Consider the following 14,708-nt stretch of genomic DNA (forward strand, 5'->3'; position numbering starts at 1 on the left):
AATCAAAAACGGAAACCGCACCATGAAACCAGTATTTCCACGGCACAACAACAACAGAACCTAGGGGTAGAAACAACAACAAAACCTCACACTGAAACCAGATATTTCCACCGGGACAAACAACGACGGACCGGAACCAGCAGTGCCGAAGTATGTAGTAAAGAATAAAAATATTGTGTGCATTGTTCTGGAAGGAAAACCTAACGTTTGGGAAAATTAACTACCCGAAAAAAGATAATACGGTGAGTTTTTCTATGTGGCAATGCAAGTTGTTTTTAACTATAAAAGAGGGATTGTTTTTTTTTATCAGTAGATCTATTTGGTATTAAAATACAAGTTAATAAAATTGTTTTTCATATAGATATTTTATAATGATGGATCAATTTTGAAACCAAATATTAGAAGTATAGGCCGTCGTCTTTAGGGGAGTTGCACTTGTCATTTGTTCTTATAAGCAGGGCACAGTCAACCCGAGTTTGGAATTATTTATTTTGGGTTTCATTTCATGCTTCAAAAGATTTAGATTAAAGGTTTAAGTAGTTTGTTTGACGAATTTAATTGCGGCATTGATATAGTTCGCATGCAATGTACTCATGACTATATGTCTGGTAGTAATTTACACAATTCTTATATATTCTCATTTTTGTCGTGTTGGGCGACCTGTGAAGTTTCCACTTTTTTCTATTTTATAAGTGTATGTCTTTTGTCCCAGGTGACGCATTAACGTTTGCTTTACATTTTTCTCCCAGGCAGGGACTGCACGAGTTTCTGTACCTTATAATGCGGACACAGAAGGAAATTGTCACTTAAATAACACTGCACAAGAAATAACGCTTACATTTTTCGATCCAGCTTGGGTTGTAGATATTGTAATTATGAAAGACACTCTGAATGTTGGAGAAAAGACACTTTCAGCAGACGGAAATGCCTACACATGGAAAAAGCTGACACTATCGTATGTGGTTGACCCACATTTTATCAACGCAAAGAATCCAGGTTTGTTTCTTTGTAAAGTGTTTTATATGTGAAGAGAGCTTTGCTTTGAAAAACAAAAAATCCTATGAAATTCAAGTTTGATAGATTTATTTGTAGCCGTTTATGGTTAAGTCACAGACTGCAAATAACCATTCTCACATTCTTGAAAGGTCAAGCCGCACCTTGTAAGATTTAGGCGTGCTTGGAGTCGTATTATTTCATGAGAGAACGTCAACCAACACTAATAGTACGTCACATTTATTACGTCACACTGTCAAACGTCATATCCAATGGTTTACAAACTGTCTGTACCTGAAATTATAATCATGTGTATGGGCGGTGGTTACCGCCAAAATTAGTAAATTAGTAACTAGTGCATGGCATCAAGTTATTATACACCGCTCTTAATTACACAAAGCGGTTTCAATATGCATTAGACGGCGTCAAGTTCTAATAAATCATTTCATTTTACATTGCACGTACTCATGTTGTGTTAAACGGCTTGACATTGAGCTGGATGGTATCAATTTTTGTTGGATAATTTCATAGTACGGTGCATTGCAACAAGTTTTTTAATGCATCGGTCTATGTTTAGATGGTTGGAATAAAGTTTTGTATTAAATGGTTTCAAAATACAATGCGTTGAATGCAAGTTTAATGGACGGGATTGAGTTTTAGACTAGATGGCGCTGAAATGCACTGCACTCACTGACTTGTTTATGAATGGATTGTATATTTACTAATTTTGGCGGTAACCGCCGCCCATACATGTGCACCCGAGGTATTACTCATTGTGATTTCAGCATAACAATTTTGTCAAGCGCAGCATTAGACGTTCAGGTTTTCAAATTGGATTTAGCCATTTCTTTTAAATTCCACATTTAACTTGAATTGTATCAGAGCTGAATCACAATTTCTACAAACATTCACTTGTTCTGTAGGTAAGCAAGGAAGTGCTGATACGTATGGTGCATTTGGGAGCCTCAAAGGAAATACTGATGGATCATTTAAATGCAAGGCCGAGCAAACCTTTAACGTTGGAAAGGATGTAAAACTAAAACTCAGTAAAATGCAGTATAGAGCATTTGGAAACACAAACTCCGCAGATTTCACAAGTAAAGGTATATTCCTTCGCTTATTCAATATATATTGTACTGCGTTGGTGTGTCGTATATCCCAAATGAAAAAATAGTTTCTTGTTCTAAACAATTATCATCATTAGTAATACCATCAGCACATGTTGATCCTTGTGTTTGCCTCAATATCAAAATGATTATTGTTATCGGGGTTTAGTTTTCATTATCGTCGATATAATTTACTTTGACTCTGTTTCAGACGTGTTGGAATGTGACGCCGATACCAATAATAACGATAGTGGAACGGATAACTCAAAGCTTGGTATTGTGCTAGGCTGTGTGTTTGGTGGTCTGGCTGTTATCATTCTTACTGCAGGCGGTATTTGGTACTACAGGAAGAGAAAAAGTCGCAGTTACGAACATCTGTAATGGATTTCGTATGCAGAATAGTACTAGTATGAACATTAAAGATTCATTTTTCTTGCATACCTTATTCTTCAAATAATAAAAGTAGAAAAAAAAAATGTTGTTTTTTGTTTTTTGTTTTATTTTACGCACTATTTTATTGTATAAGGGTATGAATATACGCATTTATTGATAATTGATAGCCAGAGAGTCATGTTACTTCTTTAGATGAAAGAAGACGAGGTTTTCAAGCACCCAGTAAAACATGGGAAAAAGACTGTCTGGAATGTAAGAATAGCTTGCCTTACACCGGGGGTCCCGTGCTATCATTTATGAATGAATATTTACATTTACTATTGTGTGAAAAGAATAAAGCGTTCATTTTGATATAAACAACAATAATTTTAATATTATCAATGAGGGTGCATTCCACGAGATTGAACACGTAATCTGACGTCATTCAAAAAAAAACACACATGAACATAATGGCTTTGAAACGATCTTTCGGAATTGTACGTTGAACCTCAAATAGAACATTTAATTGTTTTTCTGACGGTAAAGACATAAATTGAATCGACACAACTGTATAATTGTTCACTTGTTTTGACAATAAAATAAACAAGAGGACCATAATGGCCCTTTATCGCTCACCAGAGTAATGTGTTTTTTTCTTGAAAAAAATTTTTTGGCTACACTTCAAAAAAAAAAAAAAAAACAAGGAAAATTAGGAGTGTGGGTCAAGGGAAAGATTAGGCAAAAAATTACTTTTCAAACTTAAAAAAAAATATTACAGGTGGTCCAAATCCTTTTGCTGTAGCTTAGTAAACAAGGAAGTAGGTCAGTAGGTCACATTGATGGTCACTGAAAGTCTGTTTAAAGCTCGGTGTGCAAAACTGTACAAGTCATCCAAATTTCAAGGCTTAATCTTAAAAAAACGAAAAAGCAGGTCATTAGGTCAAGGTTACTGTTAAGTGACTCCTAATTATAATTAAACAGTATGATCAGTTAATTCTTTAAGTATTTTTCCTATATCACTCATATAAAAACTATGTGACCCTCGGGGCGGGGCCTCTGTTCACCCTAGGGGCATAATTTTAACAATCTTGGTAAAGGACCACTAGGCAATGTAACATACCAAAAATCAAAGGCCAAGGTCTTGTGCTTTCAGACAAGAATTTTTTAATTTTTTCCTATATAAGTCTATCTTCTCAGATCGTTCAGCACGACTTTATGTCGTGTTATGGTACTGTTTAGTTTCTCAGCATGTACATTTCGGCCTGGGGTGGTTCCCAAAACTCCCGCTTTCATAGCTTTGGGTATTTTTTTAATCACCCCTGGATATGGTGCCTGCTTTTTTAATTTTTTCTTTTGGCAGTTCCCGTGATATGCAGGCTCCATAACCTCAGATCCCCCCTTTTTAAATTCCAGTTGTTTAGTTCTGCTCATTGTTTTCTCGTTTTGGGGGAAACCCCTTATTTTAACTGGGGACCATACGCCGCTGTTCATGGAATTACACACTAGTGTAGCATTGAAGGTTCCATGTGCACCGCCGTATGAACACATCTGCGGATGTCTCTAAATTGTTTTTTGTACTTTTAGCATGTGTAAATGTTGAGTTCTGCTCAACCCGGGGCTAGAGGGCGTGGACGGTAGCATGCATTTCCACTACCGTCCATGAACAGGCTCAATCAAACCGAGCCTGCAACATTTTCGTTTTTGTTGTGTTGAGCGACCTGTGGAATTTCCACTTTTTCTATTTTTATAAAATTAGGACCCCCGTGACGGGGCCTCTTTTCACCCTAGGTGCATAATTTGAACAATCTTTATAGAGGACGATTAGATGATGGCACATGCCAAAAACTGAGGCTCCATGCCTTTTGGTTTTGGACAAGAAGGTTTTCAAAGTTTTTCCTATGTAAGTCTATGTTAACCATGTGACCCCCAGGGCAGGGTCATATTTGACCCTAGGATAATAATTTGAAAAACCTTAGTAGAGGACCACTAGATGATGCTACATACCAAGTATAAAAGCCCTATGACATGCAGTTTGGGACAAGAAGATTTTTAAAGTTCTTCCTTCCGATTGCCATGGCAACCAGAGTTCTATATGGATTTCAGGTCTTTGAATATTTTTTTAAAGAAGACCATCCAAGGAACATTCCTGTGAAGTTTTATCAAAACTGACCTGATGGTTTAAGACAAGATAAAAGATTTGTTTAAAGTAAAGTGTGGACGGACGGACGGATTGACGGACGCCGGACGGTGAGCGATCAAAATAGCTCATCCTGCGCCTTTGGCTCAGGTGAGCTATTAAATAAAAGCCAGGAATTGCAATTTCATCGGAGTGCGAATTGCAATTGAATGCGGATGGGTCCTTTTTGCTGTGCTGATTAGATGTCGAAAAAATCGATATCTTGACATTTCATTTGATTTTCCGATACTCATGGAAAACATATGACTCATTTTTGTAGCAAGCTACCATAAACTAAAGTTATAAGAATTGAAAGCTGCTAGTGATTTGCAATGGATTCATGGATTTGCAAGAAGACCCAATGTGGTTTAAACCCGTATAAGCTCAAAAATAGCGTTTAGTTCTTAAATGTTTACAAAACTGATCATAGAGGTTAAGACTACCAAAAGATAAGTAATTTAATGGAATAAATGATCTTACTTATCATCAGTTTCTACGGAAATATTACTTCATTTTATACATTATTCTATGTTTGAGGAAAAGGCGTCACAGGTGTTTCATATCTAGCATTAATCTATTTACAAGAGCAGTCAGGTGTAATACGCCTTAAACATACACAAAGTGTTATTAAATTGGAGACGGGCATCTGAGCCAGTCTCTGTGAGACTGCTTACTTCATAGAAATATGATGCTTAAAGATTGTACCACGTCATTTGAAACTGCAGAGTGATTTTGGAAAGGACGGACAGACGGACAAAGCGATAAATTCTACTTTCTAGTGGCCATTCCACTGAAAATGCTACGCCAAGCATTGCTATGTTAAAGGTTGTCCAAACGACATCATGGATATATATATATATTACCGCTTTGAAAATTAGCTGCAGTTGCAAAGAAAAAGAACGTAACATTATGTCAAACCAGTAAAATAAGCCAAATTGTGTTCTGGGTTTCTGTTTAACATACATTGTTGTCTTGGCAACTCTCTATAAAATGACTGAAGTATACGATTTTTGCGTTGACTTCGGCACATTTAGAGTTAGTATACATAGATAACAGTAATAATGATGTTAAAAAAGGAATATCTCACGAATTAGACAGAGAAATAGAAAAAAACAGGTTTATTGGCCTCCGTGACATAGTCGTTAAAGTCGCTGACTTCAAATAAGTTGCCCCTCACTGATGCTGGTTCGAGCCTCACTCGTGGCGTTGAATGATTCATATGAAGAAGCCATCAAGCTGGCTAACGGAATATCTGTGGTTCTACGCAGGTCCCAACTCTTGATGAAATAATGCAAGGAAGGGCAGCTGGATTCGTCCTCCACCATCAAAGCTGCAAAGTCGCCATAAATCACTTAAATTGTTTCGGTGCGACGTTACACCAAACAAAAAAACTGACCAAGCCGGTACATGATCGAGCAATGTTGAAGTCGCCATGACAGAGAAATAGAACCTTGCCATATCGTACAAATGGTATACGGGGTAGATTATCACACCGCATGAAAGGCGACATAAGGCTAAGAAATAGAATCTTAATGATACTGACTATAGAAAGGAATTCGTTAATATGAAATAAGGCACTGCCTCAATCGGGAATCGATCAGACTTTAACTCATCCCTTTAACATTTTAAAAAAAACTGTCTACTAGGGTGTTAACAGGCAAATTGTTGAGAAGCACAATGACAGACTTAAGGTGATCACATCAGCTCACACAGTGCTCAGGTGAGCTAAAAATCATACAAACTGAAAAGTACTAGATTGCAACTCACTGTTAACAAGACTTAACAGACAGACACACATCAACAATCTATTTGCACCACGGCAGGTTAAGAGCTTAGTCTAGGGGGACATATTAGCCTTCTTGTGCAGGCTTGATTTTTTTCTATTTGTGTTAAGTGTAATTCTGAAATTACTCGTAAAACAAATCCTAATTTTGCTTTTATATACACATTGCAAAGACTTGCATTACACTTTATTTATTGAATAAAATGTTCACATGTTTAAGGTTTATCTGTATACACATTTATAATGATCACAGATCACATAATTTGTTTTATCCTTACAAGAAATAGAGCTGAACTGTGAATAACAACTTTTAATAACAGTACTGGATACTTCTGTCAGGCTTTGAAATAAGTATTGTCAAAATAAAGACAAGAGGGCCATGAAGGCCCTGTATCGCTCACCTGACCTATTGACCTAAAGATCACCAAGATTAACATTCTGACCAAGTTTCATTAAGATATGGTCATAAATGTGGCCTCTAAAGTGTTAACTAGCTATTCCTTTGATTTGACCCCGTGACCTAGTTTTTGACCCGACATGACCCAGATTCGAACTTGAACTAAAGACCACCACGTTTAACATTCTGACTAAGTTTCATGAAGATACAGTCATAAATGTGGCCTCTACAGTGTTAACAAGCTTTTCCTTTGAAATGACCTAGTGACCTAGTTTTTGACCCCACATGACCCAGATTTTAACTTGACCTAAAGATCATCAAGATTAACATTCTGACCAAGTTTCATTAAGATATGGTCATAAATGTGGCCTCTAAAATGTTAACTAGCTTTTCCTTTGATTTGACCTGGTGACCTAGTTTTTTTATCCGACATGACCCAGATTTGAACTTGACCTAAAGATCATCAAGTTTAACATTCTGACTAAGTTTCATGAAGATACAGTCATAAATATGGCCTCTAGAGTGTTAATAAGCTTTTCCTTTGATTTGACCTGGTGACCTAGTTTTTGACCCCACTTAACCCAGATTTGAACTTGAGCTATAGATCATCAAGATTAACATTTTGACCAAGTTTCATTAAGATACGGTCATAAATGTGGCCTCTACAGTGTAAACTAACTTTTCCTTTGACTTGACCTGGTGACCTAGTTTTTGATCCTACATGACCCAGATTCAAACTGAACCTTAAGATCATCAATATTAACATTCTGACCAAGTTTCATGAAGATACAGTCTTAAATGCGGCCTCTACAGTGTTAACAAGCTTTTCCTTTGATTTGACCTGGTGACCTAGTTTTTGACCCAAGATGACCCAATATCGACCTCGTCCAATACTTTATTGAGGATAATACTCTGATCAAGTTTCATTAAGATTGGACCAAAATTGTGACCTCTAGAGTGTTAACAAGCTTTTCCTTTGATTTGACCTGGTGACCTAATTTTTGACCCCAGATTACCCAATATCGAACTCGTCCTAGATTTTATTAAGGGTAACATTCTGACCAAGTTTCATTAAGATTGGGCCAAAAATGTGACCTCTAGAGTGTTAACAAGCTTTTCCTTTGATTTGACCTGGTGACCTAGTTTTTGATCCCAGATGACCCAATATCAAACTCGTCTAAGATTTAATTGAGGGTAACATTCTGACCAAGTTTCATTAAGATTGGGCCAAAATTGTGACCTCTAGAGTGTTAACAAGCTTTTCCTTTGATTTGACCTGGTGACCTACTTTTTGATCCCAGATGACCCAATATCGAACTCGTCCAAGATTTTATTGAGGGTAACATTCTGACCAAGTTTCATTAAGATTGGGCCAAAAATGTGACCTCTAGAGTGTTAACAGTCAAATTGTTGAGGACGGACGGACGGACGGACGACGACGGACACAGGGCGATCACTAAAGCTCACCTTCGAGCACTTCGTGCTCAGGTGAGCTAAAAATGTGACTTGCTGTAATCTGTATTCTAAAATGTACAATTTCTCTTAAAACAAGAACAAATAAACAAGAGGGCCATGATGGCCCTGTATCGTTCACCTGACATATTGACCTAAAGATCATCAAGTTTAACATTCTGACTAAGTTACATTAAGATATGATCATAAATGTAGCCTCTAAAGAGTTAACTAGCTTTTCCTTTGATTTGACTTGATGACCTAGTTTTTGACCCCAAATGACCCAGATTCAAATTTGACTTAAAGATCATCAAGATTAACATTCTGTTTAAGTTTCATGAAGATGCAGTCATAAATGTGGCCTCTAGACTGTTAACAAGTTTTTTCCTTTGATTTGACCTAGTGACCTAGTTTTTAATCCACATGACCCAGATTTAACTTGGCCTATAGATCATCAAGATTAAAATTCTGACCAAGTTTCATTAAGATATGGTCATAAATGTGGCCACTACAGTGTTAACAAGCTTTTCCTTTGTTTTGGCCTGGTGACCTAGTTTTTGATCCTAGATGACCCAATTTCAAACTCGTCCAATATTTTATTGAGAGTAACATTCTGACCAAGTTTCATTAAGATGGGCCAAATTGTGACCTCTAGAGTGTTAACAAGCTTTTCCCTTGGTTTAACCTGGTGACCTAGTTTTTGACCCCACTTAAGCCAGTTTTTAAAATCTGATCTATGGATCATAAGATTAACTTTTTGCCCAAAGGTTTCATTAAGATATGGTCATAAATGTGGCTTCTAGAGTGTAAACTATTTTTTTTCTTTGATTTGACCTAGTGACCTATTTTTTTGACCCTACATACCCAGATTCAGATGGACCTTGAGATCATCAAGATAAACATTCTGACCAAGTTTCATGAAGATATAGTCTTAATTGTGACCTCTACAGTGTTAACCAGCTTTTCCTTTGATTTGACTTTGTGACCTAGTTTTTGACCCCAGATGACCCAATATCAAATGTGTCCAATATTTTATTAAGGTTAACATTCTGACCAAGTTTCATAAAGATTAGGTCAAAATTGGACCTAAGTGTTAACAGTCAAATTGTTGACGACGGACAGAACGGACATCGGACACAGGGCGATCACAAAAGCTCACCTTGTTGTATGAAAGGGGTTTTTAAATGTTCCCCGTCATCCTGACCTTTGGAACTCTAAATCATACAGGTTATCTGCGGGTCAAGACCAACCTTGTACAAAATTTTTTGTGTTTCTCATCCCAAGCATCCTGAAGTTATTGTCCAAAACTGTTTTAAAGAACGTTATTTTTTTGAAATTTAACATCACACCGACACAAGATAATTTCATAGGGCGCCCTTTCCCAGTTTTAAATGGTGGAGGAAGACCCCAGGTGCCCCTTCCTGCATTATTTTAAAGAACCGGGTCAGTGTGACCTTGACCTGTGACCTACTGACCTCAACATCATTAGGGGTCACCTGCTGGTCATAATCAACCTCCCTAACAATTTTCATGACCCTTTCGCTCAAGCATTCTCAAGTTATAATCTGAAAAAAAATTTCACTGTTTTGCCTTATTGTGACCTTGACCTACTGACCCCAAAGTAAAACCTGACCTGTATTTCAGATGTAAACACCTGTGTACCAAACTTTATCATCCTAGGCTCAAGGTCCAAGTTATCATTCGGAAACGGTTCAACTGTTAAAGGTCACTGTGCCCTTGACCTTGATCTATTGACCTCAAATTAAAACAACCTGCATTTTATCATGTTACACCTGTGTTACAAAAGCTATGATCCAGGCCAAAGCGTTTGCAAGTTATCTTGACCTTTGACCTACTGACCCCAAAGTCGTCTTGACCTGTACCTATGTACCAAAAAATATTAAATCGGTCAAGCTTTTCATGAGTTTTCATCTGGAAGCCATGAAAACCTACTGACTAAAAGACAGACAAGCTTACTACTGGGGGTATAACAGAACATTCTCTTTAAAAATCTCATGAAAAATATTACTTTACTGTAACTATGTTAATTACAATGTAGTAGACATTCTTTACAAAATAAACCAGAAAACAATTATCTAAAATAAGATTAATGCAACTTTAGTATGTTTTATGAAACTAGAGCCCAGGGGCAATATGTCGAGCCCGCCAGCTGTCAAAAGGACTGGGAGTTGTACATGACACTCCTTGTCTCACTGAGGCAAACATTTATGCCAAATAAAAGAGATTGCAAAAAGTTACAATATAAATTATTTACAGTAACAACAAAGGAACGTAAATTCAAAAAAAAAAAAAAACAAAAAAAAAATTCTAAGTCCACACAAAGATCCGCACCACAGAGATAGGTCAAAATACACCTAAAAAATTTGGGATGTAACATGCATTTTTACTACAAAAAAGTGGTCTTGATTTTTCCCTATGACCAGTAATAAAAAAGTTACAAATGTAAGCTATTTATAGTAACAACAAAGGGAAGTAATTATAGGATCTTATGCATGACCCTCCGTCGCATGATGATGAACAATTGTGCCAAGTTACATCAAAAACCTCTATGCATCAAAAAGGAAATGCTCCAGACAAAGTAAATTCTTGTATCTGACTTTTGACCTCTAAGTGTGGCCTTGATCTTAGACCTAGGGAACTGGTTCTTCCGCATGACACCCCATTCATGGTGGTGAACATTTGTGCCAAGTTACATCAAAATCCCTCCATCCCATGAAGAAGAAATACTCCCGGACAAAGTTGTCATTCTTGTATCCTTTGATCTCTAAGTGTGACCTTGACCTTAGACCTAGGGACCTGGTTCTTGCGTATCACACTCCATCTCATGATGGTAAAACAATTGTGCCAAGTTACATCAAAATCCCTCATGCATGAAGAAGAAATGCCCCGGACAGTCATTTTTGAATTTGACCTTTGACCTGAAAGTGTGACCTTGGCCTTTGAGATGGGAAAACCTGGGTTTTGTGCATGACACTCCGTCTCACTGAGGTTAACATTAAAACCCAAAATATAAACAGATTGCTCCATGCTTGTCCAAGTTATGGTCTGGACAAACAAATCCGGACGGACGCACGCACGCACATAACACCGAACAGACATTTGGACAACTATGTCTTCGCTTCCGCAAGCGGGCTCGACAATAACAAAACCAATGTGATAAAAACATTATCTCTTAAAGTAACAGAGCTTAGTCAATCACTGCTGCTCCAAAATAATTTGTTTCCCAAGTAAATCCTAAATTCCTACCCTTTAAAAAGTTTTTTTTTATTCAAGTTCCCTTGTATTTTGTCTTTTCATATTTCTGGGTTTCTTTCTTGCTTTCAAATATACTGGATTTGTTGACCTTCCATTTTGTAGCTGCCTGCTCTCAAGAAGTAAACCTGTAAAACACAAATCAAAACATTGAAAATTTGAAAAAAAGAGACCCCAACCAACTTTCTTTAAAGATCCCATGAAAAATGTGACCGCTAGAGTGGTCACAAGCAAAAGTTTACGGACGCACGCACGGACAACGGATGCAGCGCGATCACAAAAGCTCACTAAAATTCAATATCTGAAAAACCGCTTCCTCCGGTATTATAAGCTGTAAACAAATTAAACCATTTGTTGAGGGTGATTTTTGGAAATATTACTTGCATTTTGGGATGCTGGGAAAAAATGCAATATTTTTGGATTGGGAAGTGGCCGAATATAGGCCTCGTCATAAAAGGGATGAAAAGCCCTGCCAGTTTAACAATTTCTGACAAGAAATCATTTTCAAAGTTTTTCTTTTCGGTGAGTTCTATAGGGAAATTTTAAATTCTTTGGGAAATTTTGAAAGGGGACCACCCCATGTCATTCTGTGAAGTTTGGTGTAAATCTCCCCAAGGGTTCTGAAGAAGATTTTTTACAATTGTTGACACATGACGAACATCAACTCATGTTGTCACCCTGTGACATGTGTTTCGAGCTAATTAATTTATTTTTAAAACAAAATGTATTAATTTTTAGGGTTTTTGTCCAGAAATGTTTTTTCATCAAGAAAATGAAAGGGGAGTCTTTACTAAGGCCTAAAAAAAATTCTTTGTTTTCCGGTAACATGCTAAAAAAATTAGGATAGGTAGGTCAGAATAACTTTTTCTTTGGATTTTTAAAATTATTTTTAGGGAGACTTTTTAGAAATTATTTTTGTGTCAAAAAATAAATACAAATAGGGGTGTTATCCCTCTAGACCCATTAGTAAGTTGATTTATAACATCACTGTCCATGTTTAAAGCATAAAAAGTGCAGTTTTGCAACTTTTTGTCAAAAGTTGAAAAAAAAATCTTCTCAAAGGCCATAAAAACATTTAGGGTCTGGCCAAAAATTTATGGTAGGTCAGGATCGGGAAAACAGACAATTTTTTTTACGCCAAATGTTCTGTGGTATTTGATTCGTGCACTGACTCAATCGCAAAAATCTGCCCACCCAAATACTAATTTGCATACAGTAATTATCATGCTTTTTGAATGATTGAAACTGCTGCCCACAGCTGCAACTAATAAAGAAACAGAAAGATAGAAATACCTTATGAGCTGCAAGCAAGTGGTTTCAGTCTGTCAACAAGCACTTTGGAGCAGTACAACAATACCCTGTTAAAAATGACCAAGATGCCCGAAAATTGTGAAAAAGTGGAGCAAATTAAGAAAACATGGGCAACCACAGTTTTGAAATTTCAAAGGTCTAAGGGCTAACATCTTTTTTGCAGTTTTCAATTTTCATGCAATAAATGACCCAATTATATTATTGGCATGGGGGAGAAATTTGTGAAATAAAACTTTTAATGAAAATAAAACAGTAACAAATTTTGTCAAAATGTACAATGAAACAAAATAAATGCGGTTAAAAATTTCAGTTTTGAAAAGAAAAGTCACTGTATGAGTATAGGTTTGTTTACACGACTGACCAGCCAGAAAAAGCAAAACATTACGTTAACCCAGTGAATTCCAGGTACCTTTTTGACTTGGTGGTCTATGACCTTCACTTTGCTCGATATCATTAAAAGGCAAAAACGACTTGTAAAGCAGCTTAGAAGAATCTGTTCTGCCTTCCTCAGTTTAGTATGAACACAGGAGCCCAAAAAAATGTACAATTGTTTATTGGTATGTGACGGTCATGATTCATAAATGTATAAATATAACTTTTAAACATATTGATATGGTGCAGTGTACAAAATTCAGATTTCAACTAACCCATTCTGGCAACCAGATAGAAAAATTTTCCAAGCCTGACACCCAAATTATTATTTCACAAAGCCCGAACTTAAAACTGAATTTTGAACCATAAAACAACTGGTCTAGCTCATACCCTCAAAATACTTCATCATATTGTTTGGGACATGATCGACTGGGGATTCCTAAAGAACAGGAATTGAATGCATCGGACCAAAAATAATGTGAGCGGCTTCAGTTTGCATTTGCAGAGCTCAAATTTAACTTTTTTGACCAACGTACTGCAAATTTTAGCACGTAGCTTTTTTTTCTTGTTGCTAAATCTGAAATCTACTTGCAAAAATTTTGACTTTCAATTAAAAAAGTTAGAATAACTAAAAGATCATGCTAGAACATCAATATGTTTGCACGGTTTTCCTTGCGTTTAATCAAAATGAACCCTCAAAGTAATTTTTTTTTTTTTGAACGCATCATTTATGGCGTAATACTTAACTACTGGCTGAAACTACGGCAAGGCAAATTTTCGTACTTAATATTAAAAAATACCCATTCAACTGTATACATGTAAGAATTAGTAAGATAGCCCCGCGTTCTAGATTTAATTATAAGATAGACCTCTACATTTCTTTTAATATAATCAGTAATTCCATTCAACAAAAAATGGCTAACCAAAAAGATGTTGTGTTTTCTGTTATCCTCAAATGAAGCGAATCTACAAACATTAACCAAAACCGCAACAATTTTGACTATTTGTATTTGCAAAATAAATTGTGTGAAATTTTTATCTTAACTCGCAATTCCCTGAAACTGACTTGCATTTAGCGAGTCCAAAATTTGAGCCCTGTGATTTGTGAAAGTAATTACATCTTCTGCATGATTATGGTTCTGACTAATCTTAAACTCTTGCATTTATGGGAAAAGTTTTTAATTCAATTCCTTCATAATTCTGACCAACTAATCGAGCATGCTTCAGAGCTCCAGATAAGGGCTGTATTTTTTTAATTACGAATTTGTTAGGGATCAGATATGGACTTAATCTTAAAATGTGGCCATATCAATAAGGATTTATTTTAATAATGTGGTTGTATCAGTACGACATGTAAACAGTGTTACTATTTCCAAAAAAAGATCGAGCTGAATTGCAGTCTGCGCCAATTTGCGCTTATCACGCTATCCCGACTGTTGACAATTTGCACGGAGTCAAAAAGAGTGTGGTATA

The 14,708-nt window shown here is 36.4% G+C and overlaps 1 protein-coding gene across 1 annotated transcript; it reads left to right on the forward strand.

Moving 5' to 3' along the window:
* The first annotated feature begins 219 nt into the window (after positions 1-219).
* On the forward strand, positions 220-2,578 carry LOC123555155 (uncharacterized). Its single transcript, XM_045345809.2, has 4 exons — positions 220-242; positions 750-996; positions 1,917-2,096; positions 2,311-2,578. Exons 2-4 carry the CDS (start codon positions 876-878, stop codon positions 2,478-2,480), a joined length of 471 nt encoding a protein of 156 aa, XP_045201744.2. The 5' UTR covers positions 220-242; positions 750-875; the 3' UTR covers positions 2,481-2,578.
* The last annotated feature ends 12,130 nt before the right edge of the window (positions 2,579-14,708 follow it).

Source organism: Mercenaria mercenaria, chromosome 7 (assembly GCF_021730395.1).
Source record: "Mercenaria mercenaria strain notata chromosome 7, MADL_Memer_1, whole genome shotgun sequence".
NCBI classification, from domain to species: Eukaryota; Metazoa; Mollusca; class Bivalvia; order Venerida; family Veneridae; genus Mercenaria; species Mercenaria mercenaria.

What these genes read in the sequence shown, in the direction of transcription:
- LOC123555155 (XM_045345809.2), top strand. Translation starts at nt 876, where the DNA reads ATGAAAGACACTCTGAATGTTGGAGAAAAGACACTTTCAGCAGACGGA. An exon ending in TATCAACGCAAAGAATCCAG is followed by an intron (nt 997 to 1,916) that starts GTTTGTTTCTTT and finishes CTTGTTCTGTAG; the next exon opens with GTAAGCAAGGAAGTGCTGAT. An exon ending in CGCAGATTTCACAAGTAAAG is followed by an intron (nt 2,097 to 2,310) that starts GTATATTCCTTC and finishes ACTCTGTTTCAG; the next exon opens with ACGTGTTGGAATGTGACGCC.